This window comes from Salmo salar, chromosome 20 (genome assembly GCF_965601325.2).
Source record: "Salmo salar chromosome 20, fSalSal1, whole genome shotgun sequence".
In the NCBI taxonomy this organism is placed as follows: Eukaryota; Metazoa; Chordata; class Actinopteri; order Salmoniformes; family Salmonidae; genus Salmo; species Salmo salar.
The window spans coordinates 89,458,738-89,479,983 of NC_138310.1; the positions used below are offsets into that span (position 1 = coordinate 89,458,738).

Consider the following 21,246-nt stretch of genomic DNA (forward strand, 5'->3'; position numbering starts at 1 on the left):
CAGCATCAGTAGTAGCATAATCAGAAGTAGCAACATCAGTAGCAACATCAGTAGTAGCAGCATCAGAAGTAGCAGTGTCAATAGTAGCAGCATCAGTAGTAGCAGCAGCAGTAGCAGTAGATTCATTAATAGCAACATCAGTAGTAGCAGCATCAGTAGCAGCAGCATCAGTAGCAGCATCAGTAGTAGCAGCATTGGTAACAGCAGCATCAGTAGCAGCAGCATCAGTGGTAGCAGCATCAGTAGCAGTGGTGTCAGTAATGGACGCATCAGTAGCAGCATCAGTAGCATCAGCAGCAGCATCCATAGTAGCAACATCAGTAGCAGCATCCATAGTAGCAGCATCAGTAGCAACAGCATCAGTAGTAGCATCATCAGTAGTAGCAGCACCAGTAGCAGCAGCATCAGGAGCAGTGTCAGTAGCAGCAGCATCAGTAGCAGCATCAGTAGTAACAGCATCAGGAGCAGTGTCAGTAGCAGCAGCATCAGTAGCAGCATCAGTAGCATCATCAGTAGCAGCAGCATCAGGAGCAGCGTCAGTAGCAGCAGCATCAGTAGCAGCATCAGTAGCAGCACCATCAGTAGCAGCAGCATCAGGAGCAGTGTCAGTAGCAGCAGCATCAGTAGCATCATCAGTAGTGACAACATCAGTAGTAGCAGCATCAGTAGTACCAGCATCAGTAGCAGCAGCATCAGTAGTAGCACCATCAGTCGTAGCAGCATCAGTAGTAGCACCATCAGTCGTAGCAGCACCAGTAGCAGCACCATCAGTAGCAGCAGCATCAGTAGCAGCAGCATCAGTAGCAGCAGCATCAGTAGTAGCAGCATCAGTAGCAGCAGCATCAATAGTAGCAACATCAGTAGCAGCATCAGTAGTAGCAGCATCAGTAGTAGCAACATCAGTAGCAGCATCAGTAGTAGCAGCATCAGTAGTAGCAGCATCAGTAGTAGCAGCATCAGTAGCAGCAGCAGTGCCACCTGGCCTTGGAGCTAGTGTTACGTTAAAACTGATCCCTCTCAGGTATCTCCTCCTCCACACCTATCAACCTATCACAGTGTCCTTTACATGTCACATGTTCGCTGAAGAGGCACCTCAATACTTGTGATCAACGTTTATTTCAGCAGTATTTATATCGGTTAGTATGATTGAGATAACAATTTATGTTTGAAAAGAGAGATATACCTGTTCAAGACACTGAAGCATCAGTTGACAGTACAAGATCTGGTGGTGGTCTATATACACACACACACACACACACACACACACACACACACACACACACACACACACACACACACACACACACACACACACACACACACTTCTGAAACAACTCAGTCTATTATCTATCTCGTTGCCTCATCACTATACCCCTACCTATATGTAGATATCTACCTCAATTACCTCGTAGCCCTGCTAATTGACTTGGTACTGGTACTTCCTGTATATAGCCATGTTATTTTCTACTTCCTGTATATAGCCATGTTATTTTCTACTTCCTGTATATAGCCATGTTATTTTCTACTTCCTGTATATAGCCATGTTATTTTCTACTTCCTGTATATAGCCATGTTATTTACTACTTCCTGTATATAGCCATGTTATTTTCTACTCCCTGTATATAGCCATGTTATTTTCTACTTCCTGTATATAGCCATGTTATTTTCTACTTCCTGTATATAGCCATGCTATTTTCTACTTCCTGTATATAGCCATGCTATTTTCTACTTCCTGTACATAGCCATGTTGTATTTAATCCCTGTATATAATCCTTGTATACCATCAGATCTTGTACTGTAGTTATATTTAATCCCCAGAATATGGCAGAATATAAACAGTGTAGTTATTCACTCCGCAAGGCAATCAAACAAGCTAAACGTCAATATAGAGATAAAATGGAGTCGCAATTCAACGGCTCAAACATGTGAAGTATGTGGCAGGGACTACAGACAATCACGGACTACAAAAGGAAAACCCGCCACGTCGCCTAGACCGATGTCTTGCTTCCGGACAGGCTAAAACACATTCTTCGCACGCTTTGAGGGTAACACAGTGCCACCGACGCGGTCCGCTTCCAAGGACTGTGGGCTCTCCTTCTCCGTGGCCGACATGAGTAAAACATTTAAACGTGTTAACCCTCGCAAGGCTGCCGGCCCAGACGGCATCCCTAGCCGCGTCCTCAGAGCATGCGCAGACCAGCTGGCTGGTGTGTTTACAGGCATATTCAATCTCTCCCAATTCCCAGTCTGCTGTCCCCACATGCTTCAAGATGGCCACCATTGTTCCTGTACCCAAGAAAGCAAAGGTAACTGAACTTAATGACTATCGCCCCGCAGCACTCACTTCTGGCATCATGAAGTGCTTTGAGAGACTAGTCAAGGATCATATCACCTCTACCTTACCTGCCACCCTAGACCCACTTCAATTTGCTTACCGCCCCAATAGATCCACAGATGATGCAATAACATCGGGTGCTGTAGATGTCTTGGAGTAGGTAAAGCTCTGCACACTGCCCTATCCCATCTGGACAAGAGGAATACCTATGTAAGAATGCTGTTTATTGACTATAGCTCAGCATTCAACACCATAGTACCCTCCAAGCTCATCATTAAGCTTGAGGCCCTGGGTCTGAACACCACACGGTGCAACTGGGTCCTGGACTTCCTGATGGGCCGCCCCCCAGGTGGTGAAGGTAGGAAACATCACCTCCACTCCGCTGATCTTCAACACTGGGGCTCCACAAGGGTGCGTTCTCAGCCCCCTCCTGTACTCCTTGTTCACCCATGACTGCGTGGCCAAGCACTCCTCCAACTCAATCATCAAGTTTGCAGCCGACCCAACAGTAGTAGGCTTGATTACCGATGATGATGAGACAGCCGCAACATCGCCTCTTCAACCTCAGGAGGCTAAAGAAATTTGGCTTGTCACCTAAAACCCTCACAAATTTTACAGATGCACAATTGAAAGCATCCTGTCGGGCTGTATCACTGCCTGGTACGGCAACTGCACTGCCCGCAACTACAAGGCTCTCCAGAGGGTGGTGCGGTCTGCCCATCGCTTCACCGGGGGCAAACTACCCCCCCCCCCCCCCCTCCAGGACACCTACAGCACCCGATGTCACAGGATGGCCAAAAAGATTGTCAAGGACAGGACAATCACTAGCACATTAGAGGCTGCTGCCTAGAGGCATAGACTAGGAATCACTGGGCACTTTAAGGAATGGAACACCAGTCACTTTAATAATGTTTACATATTTGGCATTACTCATCTCATATGTATATACTGCATTCTATAGTATTCTACGGTATCTTAATCACTTAATAATGTTTACGTATCTTGCATTACTCATCTCATATGTATATGAGGCGGACTAGGTTGGACTAGTAACCGAAAGGTTGCAAGATCGAATCCCCGAGCTGACAAGGTACAAATCTGCCCCTGAACAAGACAGTTAACCCACTGTTCCCTGGTAGGCCGTCATTGAAAATAAGAATTTGTTCTTAACTGACTTGCCTGGTTAAATAAAGGTAAAATAAAATAAATATACTGTATTCTATACTATTCTACAGTACCTTAGTCCGTTCCGCTCTGACATCGCTCGTCCGTATGTATGTAGTCTTCATTCATTCCTACTTAGATTTGTGTGTATTGGGTATATGTGTTGTGTAATTTATTAGATATTACTTGTTAGATATTACTACACGGTCGGAGCTAGAAGCGCAAGCATTTCGCTACATCCGTAATAACATCTGCTAATTACGTGTATGTGAAAAATCTATATCTTTAACTCTGCATTGTTGGAAAAGGACCCATAAATAAGCGTTTCACTGTTAGTCTACAGCTGTTGTTTAGGAAGCATGTGACAAATAACATTTGATTTGATTTGAGTACTTTACACATTAAGAACTTGAATTATCGAGAACAACAACTGTACCCTTGGCTTGTATACACACACTCTTCGTGTGTGTGTGTGTGTGTGTGTGTGTGTGTGTGTGTGTGTGTGTGTGTGTGTGTGTGTGTGTGTGTGTGTGTGTGTGTGTGTGTGTGTGTGTGTGTGTGTGTGGTGTGAGTAAGAGAGAAAGATATATATATATATATATATATTATTATAGATATATATATATATATATACGTATTGAGAATCGCGGAAGGGAATCTGGTGTCCTCATGCTGTGTATCTGCAGTGTCCTCATGCTGTGTATCTGCAGTGTCCTCATGCTGTGTATCTGCAGTGTCCTCATGCTGTGTATCTGCAGTGTCCTCATGCTGTGTATCTGCAGTGTCCTCATGCTGTGTATCTGCAGTGTCCTCATGCTGTGTATCTGCAGTGTCCTCATGCTGTGTATCTGCAGTGTCCTCATGCTGTGTATCTGCAGTGTCCTCATGCTGTGTATCTGCAGTGTCCTCATGCTGTGTATCTGCAGTGTTACACTGTTATAAAGTTGTACCAGGGTACAACACATCGCTGTGATCAGGATGAACACTGTTCCTGAGTCGTGGAAATGTTGGATAATTGTTTTTATTGTTTCTTTTTACTCTGCTCTGATGTCATTAGATTGTTTTGTTGCTTGAGACATAGTGGTTGTGTATAAAAGTATAGCACACATTATTAGACAATACAAATTATCTTGATCAATTACTATGATGATGATGAGAGTTCCTGGGCATTTGAGAAGATTATTTGTATTGTTAACTTTTAGTTTCATCTTCTAGTAAGAATAAGTGATTTAATCATTGCTTGTTTAGTTTTTTTTTAGTCTGTTGTGTTTCTACTTCACCAATAACAGTAATAATAACAGTAACAATCTGCTTCGTCACTTTAATACATTCACAGTATAATCCACTCACTTTAATACATTCACAGTATAATCCACTCACTTCCACTCCCTGTAGCTCAGTTGGTAGAGCATAGTGTTTGCAACGCCAGGGTTGTGGGTTTGATTCCCACGGGGGGCCAGCACAGGAAAAAAAATGTATGAAATGAAATGTATGCATTCACTACTGTAAGTCGCTCTGGATAAGAGCGTCTGCTAAATGACTAAAATGTAATGTAAATGTAATACATTCACAGTATAATCCACTCACTTTAATACATTCACAGTATAATCCACTCACTTTAATACATTCACAGTATAATCCACATACTGTACTCCTTCAGAGTCTCTGTGAAATCTGGTTTCAACAGCTTTCAAATCAACATGTTTGTGTCGTCAAATCAAGTAGGGCCAGTTTCTCTGTCCTTCGTTTATCTGATGTCATAAAGCACCTGAACCAGAAGAGTAGCATCGTTAGCATACTCTCTGTAGGGTGTATCACCTAGACATCTGGTTCCTGTCCTCTCATTTAGTTCAACGGTGAGATAGAGGCAGGAGAGTTGTGACACGCCAGTCCTCGGTAGGTTCTCTAACCGACAGCCAGCCAACATGGACCGGTCCTACATGGGCAGTGCCACCGCTTACAGTGTCTACGGGAAGCCGCCTCAGTCCTACTTTGACCCGGCCTACGATGAGAAAGCAGCCAGGTCGTACATGGACTCAGTGTACGAGGAGAAGAAGAAAGTAGAGAAGAAGGCCCGCTCCGAGGCCGTCTGCTGCGAGGTCGTGGCGCTGGTTTTCGGATTCGTCGGCCTGATCGGTGTCTCCGCGGTGACCGGCTTGCCCATGTGGAAGGTGACAGCATTTATCCAGGAGAACATCATCGTCATGGAGACGCGCTGGGAGGGCCTGTGGATGAACTGCTATAGACAAGCCAACATCAGGATGCAGTGCAAGGTGTACGACTCTCTGCTGTTCCTCCCTGCGGACCTGCAGGCGGCCAGGGGCCTGATGTGCTCCTCCGTAGCTGTGTCCGCCATCGCTCTGATCCTCTCTGCCGTGGGGATGAAGTGTACCAAGGTGGTGGACCACCGGCCTCGTACCAAACACATCATCCTGGTGACCGGGGGATGCCTGTTCCTCGTGGGTTGTGTCACCACCATCATCCCAATCTCCTGGACGGCCAACGTGATCATCCGTGACTTCTACAACCCCCTGCTGATCGACGCCCAGCGCAGGGAGCTGGGAGAGGCTCTCTACATCGGATGGGTGACTTCGGCTCTGCTGTTTGTGGCTGGGGTTATACTGCTGTGTCGCCACGCACCCCGGATAGGAGACGATGAGATGGAGAGGATGGTCAACGGGCCTGGGTACATCTACCAGCCGGGAGTGAACTACCAGCCTGGAGTGAGCTACCAGCCGGGATCAGCATACGCATACCAGCCATATTCCTACCAACCCAACTACTCAGCTCCACCCGGATCTGTGGTCTATGCTCCTAACCAGTACATGTGAGAGAAACCCAGCCCAGAACGATATGGACTTGAGACTTACCTTGCCTGCTTGGAACCAAGCCTTAAAAGTACAATTAATATAATTGAACTCATATTGTTACATAGAATATAATTCATTTGAGTTCTTTGGATCCAAGCGTTGTTGAAATGTCAGAGTGGGGAGGACTGGACTCTACCCACACTGAACTGGCCAGAAGTCTCTGGAAATGGCCCAATCGTTGATTATTTTGTTCATAGAGAGAGAGAGAGAGAAAATATCATTAAGGAGACCTATGTGAAATTCCCTGTATGTGTTGTGTGTCTATGTGTTCAACTGTAAGTGGGAGTTATGTGTATTGTGCAAATGTTGAGCAAATATTGTCCTACCAATGGCTGTGGAATAATGTGGTTAAGCAAAAAGGGCTTCACAACTTTGCACTAATATTGACCAAACAACTTACCAACACCCTGTTTCTGTTTACCTGCTATTTTCATATTAAAAGGTTTGTTTTCATTATGTTTTCAGTTTGTTACAGCACTGGCTTAAATTGAGGCCAATTTGGTTCACAATAAAATATATATATAACTTTTTACTTAAAAAAATAAATAAATCTAAACGATTTGAAGATTTTAAAATGAACATTCCGGGTTTATTACATTTACATTTTAGTAATTTAGCAGACGCTCTTATTCAGAGCAACTTACAGGTTATCTACGATCATCCTAACCAAAAAACAGTCTTTTACTTTTATGTAGTCAGAGAATGGTTTGTTCTCGCTCAACCAGTTCCTGTCCTCTCTGGTGGAATGCTGGGTTTAGAATGCTGGGGTTAGAATGCTGGGGTTAGAATGCACCATTGTATCTTTGTTGTCATTGGAAATGTACCTGAACGCAACAGGCTAAACCAGACTGACTCACTCAAACACATTCAAACCATGATGCAAATCTATCTAACCAGATAGTACTATGTCAGGGAAGAAAGAAAGGAATGACCACTGAGCTCACAACTCCTAAGGCAACAGGATACAGACAGACACAGAGACGGATAGAGACTGATTCAGAGGCAGACAGATGGGATTCATACCCAAAACCATAGTACAGCAATAGTAGCAGAGGAAGCTGGAGTCCAATAGATGTTAAATTCAGGAAGTGAATTGAAACTTAATGTATGGGGTACTAAAGTGTTTTGTTTTGGGTCATATACCCAGCAGATTCCTGGGAGACTCTCCTAAAGCTCTATCAGTCAAGAAGATCAGTCCCTTCTAAAACAGGATAAAGTCAGGAGAGTAAACTCTACTCACACTGACTGGACTCTACTCACACTGACTGGACTCTACCCACACTGACTGGACTCTACTCACACTGACTGGACTCTACTCACACTGACTGGACTCTACCCACACTGACTGGACTCTACCACACACTGACTGGACTCTACCCACACTGACTGGACTCTATCCACACTGACTGGACTCTACCCACACTGACTGGACTCTACCCTCACACTGACTAGACTCTACCCACACACTGACTGGACTCTACCCACACACTGACTGGACTCTACCCTCACACTGACTGGACTCTACCCACACACTGACTAGACTCTACCCACACTGACTGGACTCTACCCACACTGACTGGACTCTACCCACACTGACTGGACTCTACCCACACTGACTGGACTCTACCCTCACACTGACTGGACTCTACCCTCACACTGACTGGACTCTACCCACACTGACTGGACTCTACCCACACTGACTGGACTCTACCCACACTGACTGGACTCTACCCCCACTGACTGGACTCTACCCTCACACTGACTGGACTCTACCCACACTGACTGGACTCTACCCACACTGACTAGACTCTACCCACACTGACTAGACTCTACCCCCACACTGACTGGACTCTATCCACACTGACTGGACTCTACCGACACTGACTGGACTCTACCCACACTGACTGGACTCTACCCACACTGACTGGACTCTACCCACACTGACTGGACTCTACCCACACACTGACTAGACTCTACCCACACTGACTGGACTCTACCCACACACTGACTGGACTCTACCCTCACACTGACTAGACTCTACCCTCACACTCACTGGACTCTACCCACACACTGACTGGACTCTACCCACACTGACTGGACTCTACCCACACTGACTGGACTCTATCCACACTGACTGGACTCTACTCATACATACTACACAGACACTCCAACACACATATACACACACTCAAACACACAAAACACACACACAGGTATATTGATGCCTCACACTCACACACAGACACACTTTCACACTCATCACATACGCTGCTGCTACTCTGTTTATTATCTCTGCTGATTGCCTAGTCACTTTTACCCCTACCTACATGTACATATTACCTCAATTACCTCAACTACCTCATACCCCAGCGCATTGACTAAGTACCGGTACTCCTTGTATCTGGCCTTGTTATTTTATTGTGTTACTATTTTAGCAAAAAAATGTTTTTCAGTAAAAAAAAAAATGTTTTGCTAATCTTTTCTTACTTTTTTTAACTCTGCGTTGTTTTGAAAGGGCTTGTGTAAGCATTTCACGGAAAAGTCTGTAAGTGTTGTATTCGGCGCATGTGACAAATAATAGTTGACTTGATGATTTGACACACACACACACACACACACACACACACACACACACACACACACACACACACACACACACACACACACACACACACACACACACACACACACACACACACACACACACACACACACCCCTCCTTCCCCTCCTCCTACAGCTCCCAGACTTACTGTTACAATAGAAAAACACTTCCTGTCCCCAGGGATTCTGTCTCCTAGCAACAGACCCAGTCCCCTCCCATTCACCTGTCCTGACCACGGGAAGAGAGGGAGGGAGGAGGCTTTTCCAAGGGCACACCTATCACCTATCAGCTCCTCTCATCTTCCAACGGGATGCAAAACTTCTCCGGAGAGGAAGGAAGCAGCTCCTCACTGTTGTCAGATCTTACTGCCACTCCCTTCAGCCTGTTGACTAGGTGGGTTAGTGAGACACTAGTGCGACTCTCCTCAGCCTGTTGACTATTAGGTCTAGGTGAGTTAGGCAGGACAGAGTGAGACCATGGCCAACTCAGCTCTGGAGATCGTTGGCTTGTTGCTGTCTCTCATCGGTCTGATCGGGACAGCTGCTAGCACGGGGATGCCCATGTGGCGCGTGACGGCCTTCATCGGCGAGAACATCATCGTGTTCGAGACGCGCTACGAGGGTCTGTGGATGAATTGCTTTAGACAGGCCAACATCAGGATGCAGTGTAAAGTGTACGACTCCCTCCTGGCTCTGCCTCCAGACCTGCAGGCGGCCAGGGGTCTGATGTGCTGTGGCTTGGCCCTGGGAGGGGTGGGGCTGCTCGTCTCTATCCTGGGCTTACAGTGCACGGCCTGCATCCGGGACAACGACCGGGCAAAACGCATGGTGCTCATCATCGCTGGCAGCATGATCCTCGGGGCCTGCATCTGCGTCATCATCCCAGTCTCCTGGACAGGTCACACTATCATCCGTGACTTCTACAACCCCTTGCTGATCGACGCCCAGCGCAGGGAGCTGGGAGAGGCTCTCTACATCGGATGGGTCTCCTCTGCTTTCCTCTTCGCCGGCGGCTGCATGTTCTGCTGCTGTAACATCAAAGAGGATAAAAGGCAAGACAAATACATGTACTCCAGGAACAGCCCTAGTCAATACATGTCTTACGCCCCTCAACCACAGTACCAGCCACAGTACCAGCCCCAGCTCCAGCCCCAGCTCCAGCCCCAGCCTCTACAGAGACAGCCGTCCAGTTACAGCTATCCCGGCTCCAACCACTACCCCTCCAGGTATCCGTCGGAACGCAGTGCTGTGGCTTACCTCTGAGTGTTGAGACTAAAGGGAGGGAAAGAGACTTACGTGTTTTATACAGACTGGAGGAACTGATGTGTTCTTATGGGTACGCTTTGAAAGAAGGCTTTCAGTTGTTAAAAGATGCATATCGGCATAAAGTAAGAGACTAAATGATTGTAATACACTGTGAAACTCACAAAGAGAGGATTAATCGTAGAATTATCATAACATGCATTTCAGTTGAGAAAAAAAAAACGTGTCTATCGGATTTGTTTGTAAGAAAGCTGTTTAAAGATACTAAATACACTTATAATAGATTAACTGTGAACTCAGAAAGAGAATACCTTGAGGGAACCTTAATCCTAAAAAAAAAAAAATATTATCCTTTGTTTTCATATTTGTATTTACTTTGTATTGGTGGGGTGTATAAGCACAAGTTTTTTTATAATGACATCCCTAAAGATTATTTGTGTAAATATATTTACAAATTGTGTTGATGTGGTTGTGTGCTTTGTGCAGTAAATGTAGGGTTCTTACACATAATACCCCCTTAGTTACATTAGGTGTTACATAATATGTAGCTTTTATAATGTAAAAAGCAATTGTCATGTATGCATCCCAAAGGGCACTCTATTCCCTATTTAGTGCACTACTTTTGACCAGGACCAATAGGAAATAGGGCCCATAGGTTTCTGGTCAAAAGTAGTACACTAATATAGGTTGCCATTAGGGATGCACCCATTATCCTTCATTTTATTATTTCATTCCTAAAGTATCTGATTAGACAAAATCATCTCCTATTGACAGATATGTAGCTGACTGTGTGCTGTAAAGTGACATTTCTGCTAATGTGTTTTGGAGAAGAGCAGCACAGGGCTGGCTTTGTTCCATTGGCCCCCCCCTTGACAAAGATCCCCCTTGACAACGGTCCCCCTTGGCAAAGGTCCCCCTTGGCAACATCAACAAACTACAAGACAGTCCTGGATGTGTTAAAACACCTGTGTTGTTACTGCCATTTTGTAATGTTTGGGAGTAGACAAACAATGACAGTATCGTTTTGTAATATTATCCCCTGGGGCATCCTATTCCCTACATAGTGCACTACTTCTGACCAGGGCCCTATTTTCTATAGGGTGCTATTTATAGGGAATAGGGTGCCATTTGGGACACATCCTCTCTGTGTTGACAGCTTGATGGAAGGACTAATGGAAGTAAATACAAGGCTGGTTGTTGAAGGTGTGGACCCAGAAGCAGTAGGGTAGAACAGAGGACTTTTGTCAAAGCAAACAGAGCATTACGGACTAAGAACTAGGGCTGGGTTCAATCCCTAGGTCAGCGTTGTAGTGGGATTTGACATTTAAATTCACGGTTAACGCTGCATATGTTAAAAGTTATTTCATTTCAAATGAATTAAAAAACGTTAATCGTTTCAATTAAGTTGAGGTAAGTCTTTCAGCTTCTGGAATACGAACAAGCTTTTTCTGAATTACTCATTGACATTTCATTATCTGGTGCAAGCTAATGTATATAAAAGTGAATACCTTCAGAAGCAATGTAAGACTTTGATTTACACATTACTGATTAAATGAAACATTATGTAGTCATCCTGTTTTATTATTACAATGGAGAGACTGGTGGTACATAACAAAAGATGGATTTTGTGAAAAGCTTTCCATTTCATTGTGAAGTGAAGCTACTGAGAGGTGGTGAAATAGCTACAGTGAGGGAAAAAAGTATTTGATCCCCTGCTGATTTTGTACGTTTGCCCACTGACAAGGAAATGATCAGTCTATAATTTTAATGGTAGCTTTATTTGAACAGTGAGAGACAGAATAACAACAAAAAAAATCCAGAAAAACGCATGTCAAAAATGTTATAAAATGATTTGCATTTTAATGAGGGAAATAAGTATTTGACCCCTCTGCAAAACATGACTTAGTACTTGATGGCAAAACCCTTGTTGGCAATCACAGAGGTCAGACGTTTCTTGTAGTTGGCCACCAGGTTTGCACACATCTCAGGAGGGATTTTGTCCCACTCCTCTTTGCAGATCTTCTCCAAGTCATTAAGGTTTCGAGGCTGACGTTTGGCAACTCGAACCTTCAGCTCCCTCCACAGATTTTCTAGGGGATTAAGGTCTGGAGACTGGCTAGGCCACTCCAGGACCTTAATGTGCTTCTTCTTGAGCCACTCCTTTGTTGTCTTGGCCGTGTGTTTTGGGTCATTGCCATGCTGGAATATCCATCCACGACCCATTTTCAATGCCCTGGCTGAGGGACGGAGGTTCTCACCCAAGATTTGACGGTACATGGCCCCGTCCATCGTCCCTTTGATGCAGTGAAGTTGTCCTGTCCCCTTAGCAGAAAACCCCCCCCAAAGCATAATGTTTCCACCTCCATGTTTGACGGTGGGGATGGTGTTCTTGGGGTCATAGGCAGCATTCCACCTCCTCCAAACACGGCGAGTTGAGTTGATGCCAAAGAGCTCCATTTTGGTCTCATCTGACCACAACACTTTCACCCAGTTGTCCTCTGAATCATTCAGATGTTCATTGGCAAACTTCAGACGGGCATGTATATGTGCTTTCTTGAGCAGGGGGACCTTGCGGGCGCTACAGGATTTCAGTCCTTCACGGTGTAGTATGTTACCAACTGTTTTCTTGGTGACTATGGTCCCAGCTGCCTTGAGACCATTGACAAGATCCTCCCGTGCAGTTCTGGGCTGATTCCTCACCGTTCTCATGATCATTGCAACTCCACGAGGTGAGATCTTGCATGGAGCCCCTGGCTGAGGGAGATTGACAGTTCTTTTGTGTTTCTTACATTTGCGAATAATCGCACCAACTGTTGTCACCTTCTCACCAAGCTGCTTGGCGATGGTCTTGTACCCCATTCCAGCCTTGTGTAGGTCTACAATCTTGTCCCTGACATCCTTGGAGAGCTCTTTGGTCTTGGCCATGGTGGAGAGTTTGGAATCTGATTGATTGATTGCTTCTGTGGACAGGTGTCTTTTATACAGGTAACAAACTGAGATTAGGATCACACCCTTTAAGAGTGTGCTCCTAATCTCAGCTCGTTACCTGTATAAAAGACACCTGGGAGCCAGAAATCTTTCTGATTGAGAGGGGGTCAAATACTTATTTCCCTCATTAAAATGCAAATCAATTTTTGACATGCATTTTTCTGGATTTTTTTGTTGTTATTCTGTCTCTCACTGTTCAAATAAACCTATCATTACAATTATAGACTGATCATTTCTTTGTCAGTGGGCAAACATACAAAATCAGCAGGGGATCAAATACTTTTTTCCCCTCACTGTACATAGCCTAAAGCTTGTGATAATTCATAGAGGTAGAAAGAGGTTTATTTTGCATCTGTGACAGCATGTGCAGCACCATTGAGGGCTTTCTCAGTTTTAAAGTAGTCAATTTCTTCTTCTACTTTGAGTATTGTGTTGTCTGAACAGATATAAAGCCAAGATTGGTGATATACTGCCACCTGCAGGTATGGAATGTTTGCTCAGGAGTATAGTTCATTGGCTGATCCCTCCAGATGAGCTGAATGGAATCAGGAATTATGTGATTCTTTCTTAACCCATTGGAAGACCCACCCAGTTGACTACTTCAAAATGTCTGAAGTCCTCAACGGCGATGCTAAAACAGGCTATGGGGCACTACAGTGGTCTATCCAAGGCTATAGGTTAACTGTGAAAAAACAGGACATTCAGATATTCACAGTGTTTAATAGTCACATGTACAGCGTTGCAGGTGTGATTTCAGGGTACACGGAAAAGCTTAGGCTCTGAGCTCCAACATGCAGGACTAAGTTAAATAAAACAATGAAAATGGTCATGAAAAACACAACAAAAATAGGAATAGAACTATATACATCATAATGGTATCAGTGATGAATAGAACTATACACATAATGGTATCAGTGATGAATAGAACTATACACATCATAATGGTATCAGTGATGAATAGAACTATATACACATCATAATGGTATCAGTGATGAATAGAACTATATACACATAATGGTATCAGTGATGAATAGAACTATATACACATCATAATGGTATCAGTGATGAATAGAACTATATACACATCATAATGGTATCAGTGATGAATAGAACTATATACACATCATAATGGTATCAGTGATGAATAGAACTATATACACATCATAATGGTATCAGTGATGAATAAATAACATGTCCATTGGGGTGGAGGCAGAGTAAAGACTGAGGGAGTGGGGGGGAATGACCATAGGGGGAACAGCCGGCTGACTAAAGGACCATTGAGACAGAGGGGGGAATGACCATAGGGGGAACAGCCGGCTGACTAAAGGACCATTGAGACAGAGGGGGGAATGACCATAGGGGGAACAGCCGGCTGACTAAAGGACCATTCAGAGGGAGGGGGGGGACCAAGTGAAATAAAATAATAAAGCTAGCAATATATCATATACATATTAACAACTGCAACAGTGATGAATGTCATTGGGGTGGGTGCAGACTGAGGAGCAGCATGTATGGTAAGAGGGGGTAGGGGGGGAATGTCCAATAGGGGGAGGGGAGAGTAGCAGGTATGGTAAGAGGGGGGATTAGCAGGTACGGTAAGAGGGGGTAGGGGGGGGAATGTCCAATAGGGGGAGGGGGGAGTAGCAGGTATGGTAAGAGGGGGGGAGTAGCAGGTATGGTAGGAGGGGGGGAGTAGCAGGTATGGTAAGAGGGGGGGGAGTAGCAGGTATGGTAAGAGGGGGGGGAGTAGCAGGTATGGTAAGAGGGGGGATTAGCAGGTATGGTAAGAGGGGGTAGGGGGGGAATGTCCAATAGGGGGAGGGGGGAGTAGCAGGTATGGTAAGAGGGGGGGGGAGTAGCAGGTATGGTAAGAGGGGGGGGTAGCAGGTATGGTAAGAGGGGGGGAGTAGCAGGTATGGTAAGAGGGGGGGAGTAGCAGGTATGGTAAGAGGGGGGGAGTAGCAGGTATGGTAAGAGGGGGGGAGGGGGGGAATGTCCAATAGGGGGAGGGGGGAGTAGCAGGTATGGTAAGAGGGGGGGAGTAGCAGGTATGGTAAGAGGGGGGGAGGGGGGGAATGTCCAATAGGGGGAGGGGGGAGTAGCAGGTATGGTAAGAGGGGGGGAGTAGCAGGTATGGTAAGAGGGGGGGAGGGGGGGAATGTCCAATAGGGGGAGGGGGGAGTAGCAGGTATGGTAAGAGGGGGGGAGTAGCAGGTATGGTAAGAGGGGGGGAGGGGGGGAATGTCCAATAGGGGGAGGGGGGAGTAGCAGGTATGGTAAGAGGGGGGGAGTAGCAGGTATGGTAAGAGGGGGGGAGTAGCAGGTATGGTAAGAGGGGGGGGAGTAGCAGGTATGGTAAGAGGGGGGGAGTAGCAGGTATGGTAAGAGGGGGGGAGTAGCAGGTATGGTAAGAGGGGGGGAGTAGCAGGTATGGTAAGAGGGGGGGAGTAGCAGGTATGGTAAGAGGGGGGGAGTAGCAGGTATGGTAAGAGGGGGGAGTAGCAGGTATGGTAAGAGGGGGGGAGTAGCAGGTATGGTAAGAGGGGGGGAGTAGCAGGTATGGTAAGAGGGGGGGAGTAGCAGGTATGGTAAGAGGGGGGGGAGTAGCAGGTATGGTAAGAGGGGGGAGTAGCAGGTATGGTAAGAGGGGGGGAGTAGCAGGTATGGTAAGAGGGGGTAGGGGGGGAATGTCCAATAGGGGGAGGGGGGAGTAGCAGGTATGGTAAGAGGGGGGGAGTAGCAGGTATGGTAAGAGGGGGGGAGTAGCAGGTATGGTAAGAGGGGGGGAGTAGCAGGTATGGTAAGAGGGGGGTAGGGGGGGAATGTCCAATAGGGGGAGGGGGGAGTAGCAGGTATGGTAAGAGGGGGGGGAGTAGCAGGTATGGTAAGAGGGGGGGGGAGTAGCAGGTATGGTAAGAGGGGGGGAGTAGCAGGTATGGTAAGAGGGGGGGGGAGTAGCAGGTATGGTAAGAGGGGGGGGGAGTAGCAGATATGGTCAAAGAGAGGGGAGTAGCAGGTATGGTAAGAAGGGGGAGTAGCAGGTATGGTAAGAAGGGGGAGTAGCAGGTATGGTAAGAGGGGGTGGGGGGGGGAAATGTCCAATAGGACTCATCTCATACTTAGGCAATTTCTGAGGTCTGAAAAAAGTAGATTTTGGAGTGAGCCATCATTGTTTCTTTGTCAGGAAGACTTTGGGAGTTTGTGTGGACCAAGATAGTTTGTGTGGACCCTGAAAGCGTGATGATACAGGGTGTCTGAGATCGCAACGCTGTGCGTGGGCCTGGTGGGTCTGATGGGAGGTGACAGCCTTCATCAGAGAGAACATCATCGTCACGGAGACGCTCTGGGACGGCCTGTGGACGAACTGCTGTAGACAAGCCAACATTAGATGCAGTGTAAGGTGTACGACTCCCTGCTGTTCCTCCCTGTGGACCTGCAGGTATGGTTACAGTATGATTATGTCCCAAATGGCACCCTATTCTCTATATAATGCACTACTTTTGACCAGAGCCCTATGGCACCCTATGGACCCTGGTCAAAAGTAGTGCACCCTATGGGAATAGGGTGCCATTTGGAACAAAGACTTTAAAATCATGTCAATCACAAACAAGTATTTAACCTATTTTTGGTAAAACTTTACTTCATGTATTGTAGCGAATACGGGGCGGTAGCTCCTACCGGGATTCAAACCCGGGTGGAGCGACTGTCAACCCAACACCTTCAAGATGTTCCACCAAGAGGTCCGAACCTCTTGAAGAGGTAGCTAGATAATGTTCTTCTCTTCCACAGGCTGCCAGGGGCTTGATGTGCTACAGTATGTATTGGTCTTCTCTTCCACAGGCTGCCAGGGGCTTGATGTGCTACAGTATGTATTGTTCTTCTCTTCCACAGGCTGCCAGGGGCTTGATGTGCTACAGTATGTATTGTTCTTCTCTTCCACAGGCCGCCAGGGGCTTGATGTGCTACAGTATGTATTGTTCTTCTCTTCCACAGGCTGCCAGGGACTTGATGTGCTACAGTATGTATTGGTCTTCTCTTCCACAGGCTGCCAGGGGCTTGATGTGCTACAGTATGTATTGGTCTTCTCTTCCACAGGCTGCCAGGGGCTTGATGTGCTACAGTATGTATTGGTCTTCTCTTCCACAGGCCGCCAGGGGCTTGATGTGCTACAGTATGTATTGTTCTTCTCTTCCACAGGCTGCCAGGGACTTGATGTGCTACAGTATGTATTGGTCTTCTCTTCCACAGGCTTCCAGGGGCTTGATGTGCTACAGTATGTATTGGTCTTCTCTTCCACAGGCTGCCAGGGGCTTGATGTGCTACAGTATGTATTGTTCTTCTCTTCCACAGGCCGCCAGGGGCTTGATGTGCTACAGTATGTATTGTTCTTATCTTCCACAGGCTTCCAGGGGCTTGATGTGCGACAGTATGTATTGGTCTTCTCTTCCACAGGCTGCCAGGGGTTAATGAGATACAGTATGTATTGGTCTTCTCTTCCACAGGCTGCCAGGGACTTGATGTGCTACAGTATGTATTGGTCTTCTCTTCCACAGGCTGCCAGGGGTTAATGAGATACAGTATGTATTGGTCTTCTCTTCCACAGGCTGCCAGGGGCTTGATGTGCTACAGTATGTATTGGTCTTCTCTTCCACAGGCTGCCAGGGGCTTGATGTGCTACAGTATGTATTGGTCTTCTCTTCCACAGGCTGCCAGGGGCTTGATGTGCTACAGTATGTATTGTTCTTCTCTTCCACAGGCCGCCAGGGGCTTGATGTGCTACAGTATGTATTGTTCTTATCTTCCACAGGCTTCCAGGGGCTTGATGTGCGACAGTATGTATTGGTCTTCTCTTCCACAGGCTGCCAGGGGTTAATGAGATACAGTATGTATTGGTCTTCTCTTCCACAGGCTGCCAGGGACTTGATGTGCTACAGTATGTATTGGTCTTCTCTTCCACAGGCTGCCAGGGGTTAATGAGATACAGTATGTATTGGTCTTCTCTTCCACAGGCTGCCAGGGGCTTGATGTGCTACAGTATGTATTGGTCTTCTCTTCCACAGGCTGCCAGGGGCTTGATGTGCTACAGTATGTATTGGTCTTCTCTTCCACAGGCTGCCAGGGGCTTGATGTGCTACAGTATGTATTGGTCTTCTCTTCCACAGGCTGCCAGGGGCTTGATGTGCTACAGTATGTATTGGTCTTCTCTTCCACAGGCTGCCAGGGGCTTGATGTGCTACAGTATGTATTGGTCTTCTCTTCCACAGGCTGCCAGGGGCTGGATGTGCTGCTCTCTGGCCCTTTCAGGGATGGATCTACTGGGGACTCTAGCTGGGATACGCTGCACCTCCTGCATCCAGGACAATGACCGTGCTAAGAACCTCATCCTCATGGTGGCTGGAGACATGTCGTTTCTGGTCTCTGTGTATTTATCCCAGTCTCCTGGGTGGCTCACGGCATCATCCGTGACTTCTATAACCCTCCTGCCGATCAACACCCAGCGTACACTGCTGAGGGAGAAGCTCTACATCGGCTGGGTCACCGGGAACCTTCCTCTGGCCTTGGGGCTCCTCTTCGTCTGTCGCCGTGTCCCCTCCAACAAAGCCTTGTTGGATATCTAGCACCCAGCCAACAGGATCAACAAACCCACCGTGACACGATACCATCCCATCTCCAGTGTCCCTAGCATGAAGGCTCACCACCTGCCCGGTCTAAACCACCAAAGTCTCAGCTTCGATGGACACCAACACCAGTCTGTCTCTTAACAACTCTCCTTATGGACAACACGGGGTCGTTATGAACCCTCCTGCTGATGTGTATGACGTAGGGTTGGTGAAGAAGGTTGGGCAGCTGGCCCTCCACCTCTAACAGCTACGTCAGACGCCACACTCCTACAGCCAACAGACCGCTCTACTCTCCTACAGCCAACAGACCGCTCTACTCTCCTACAGCCAACAGACCGCTCTACTCTCCTACAGCCAACAGACCGCTCTACTCTCCTACAGCCAACAGACCGCTCTACTCTCCTACAGCCAACAGACCGCTCTACTCTCCTACAGCCAACAGACCGCTCTCCTTACTCCTACAGCCAACAGACCGCTCTCCTTACTCCTACAGCCAACAGACCGCTCTCCTTACTCCTACAGCCAACAGACCGCTCTCCTTACTCCTACAGCCAACAGACCGCTCTCCTTACTCCTACAGCCAACAGACCGCTCTACTCTCCTATAGCCAACAGACCGCTCCTTACTCCTATAGCCAACAGACCGCTCTACTCTCCTATAGCCAACAGACTGCTCTACTCTCCTATAGCCAACAGACCGCTCCTTACTCCTATAGCCAACAGACCGCTCCTTACTCCTATAGCCAACAGACCGCTCCTTACTCCTATAGCCAACAGACTGCTCCTTACTCCTATAGCCAACATACTGCTCCTTACTCCTATAGCCAACATACTGCTCCTTACTCCTACAGCCAACATACTGCTCTACTCTCCTATAGCCAACAGACCAAGATGTAATCTACACCTCCATTAGACTGATAGAAATCCTTATTATTTTGTTAAATTATTTTTCAATTTGAGCATAATTATTTCTATATAGCCTACACTTTCTGAACTTCTAACACAAGTGAAGCAGACAGGTGTGTATTCCTGACAATTTTATATTTATTTAACCAGGCAAGTCAGTTAAGAACAAATTCTTATTTACAATGACAGCCTAGGAACAGTGGGTTAACTGCCTTGTTCAGGGGCAGAACGACAGATTTTTACCTTGTCAGCTCAGGGATTTGATCTTGCAACCTTTCGGTTACTAGTCCAACACTCTAACCACTAGGCTACCTGCCTCTAACCACTAGGCTACCCTGCTGCCCCACAATGATCTCAAGAGCAGCTGCTCACTGATTTGACAGCTCCAACTGAGATCCACCTCTGACATACAGCCAAAACATCCGGTATGCGGGTGTCTGCTATCACTGGTTAACGCTTGATCTGATTGAATCTAGGCCTAAATGATTGAATTCATGTTGAGCGTAAGGGACAGTTACAGCATCTAGAGATCCTATTACCGTTGTTTTGTAAATATGTAGGAGAAATATAAACAGAGGTGACATTGTTCTGTATTGCATCTCAAGTGGCACCCTATTCCCTATATAGCGGACTACTTTTGACCAGGGCCCATAGGGCTCTGTTCAAAGTAGTGCACCATGTAGGGGATAGTGTGCCACTTGGGATGTAACACTGGGTTTGTTTGTCCCATAACACACAAACCTCTATAGCCATGCCCTGAGAAAAACACAACGTCGTCAGCTACACACAATCTAATTAAAACACTGTCAATATGTCACCTATGAACACTGCGTGGAATGCTGCTATTATTACGTTAAACTGTACTCTCATTATGTACAGGACATATCACTTCTCCGAGAGAGAGGACAGGACATATCACATCTCCGAGAGAGAGGACAGGACATATCACATCTCCGAGAGAGAGAGGACAGGACATATCACTTCTCCGAGAGAGAGGACAGGACATATCACTTCTCCGAGAGAGAGGACAGGACATATCACTTCTCCGAGAGAGAGAGGACATCTGCAATGACCGTAGGGAGCCTCTCACATATTAATCCAAAAAGAAGGGGCCATTTGGGAACGCACCACCAGTCTGGTCCTGAAGGAAGGAACCTAGTGACAGTCTAGAGACAGCATAATGTTAGTGACAGTATAGAGACAGCATAATGTTAGTGACAGTCTAGAGACAGCATAATGTTAGTGACAGTCTAGAGACAGCATAATGTTAGTGACAGTATAATGTTAGTGACAGTATAGAGACAGCATAATGTTAGTGACAGTATAAAGACAGTTTAATGTTAGTGACAGTACAGAGACAGCATAATGTTAGTGACAGTATAATGTTAGTGACAGTATAGAGACAGCATAATGTTAGTGACAGTATAATGTTAGTGACAGTCTAGAGACAGCATAATGTTAGTGACAGTCTAGAGACAGCATAATGTTAGTGACAGTA

General features: G+C 46.4%; 2 protein-coding genes and 1 pseudogene across 2 annotated transcripts; all 3 read left to right on the forward strand.

Moving 5' to 3' along the window:
• Positions 1–5,309: 5,309 nt before the first annotated feature.
• Positions 5,310–6,822, forward strand: cldn8.2 (claudin 8.2). Its single transcript, XM_014163650.3, has one exon. It carries the CDS (start codon positions 5,425–5,427, stop codon positions 6,328–6,330), a length of 906 nt encoding a protein of 301 aa, XP_014019125.1. The 5' UTR covers positions 5,310–5,424; the 3' UTR covers positions 6,331–6,822.
• Positions 6,823–9,239: 2,417 nt separating this feature from the next.
• cldn8.1 (claudin 8.1) lies at positions 9,240–11,805 on the forward strand. Its single transcript, XM_014163649.3, has one exon. The coding sequence runs from the start codon at positions 9,449–9,451 to the stop codon at positions 10,232–10,234; it is 786 nt and encodes a 261-aa protein (XP_014019124.1). The 5' UTR covers positions 9,240–9,448; the 3' UTR covers positions 10,235–11,805.
• Positions 11,806–16,610: 4,805 nt separating this feature from the next.
• LOC145862467 (claudin-3-like) lies at positions 16,611–19,087 on the forward strand (annotated as a pseudogene).
• The last annotated feature ends 2,159 nt before the right edge of the window (positions 19,088–21,246 follow it).

Coding starts and splice junctions, on each gene's coding strand:
- cldn8.2 (XM_014163650.3), top strand. CDS start 5,425: ATGGACCGGTCCTACATGGGCAGTGCCACCGCTTACAGTGTCTACGGG.
- cldn8.1 (XM_014163649.3), top strand. CDS start 9,449: ATGGCCAACTCAGCTCTGGAGATCGTTGGCTTGTTGCTGTCTCTCATC.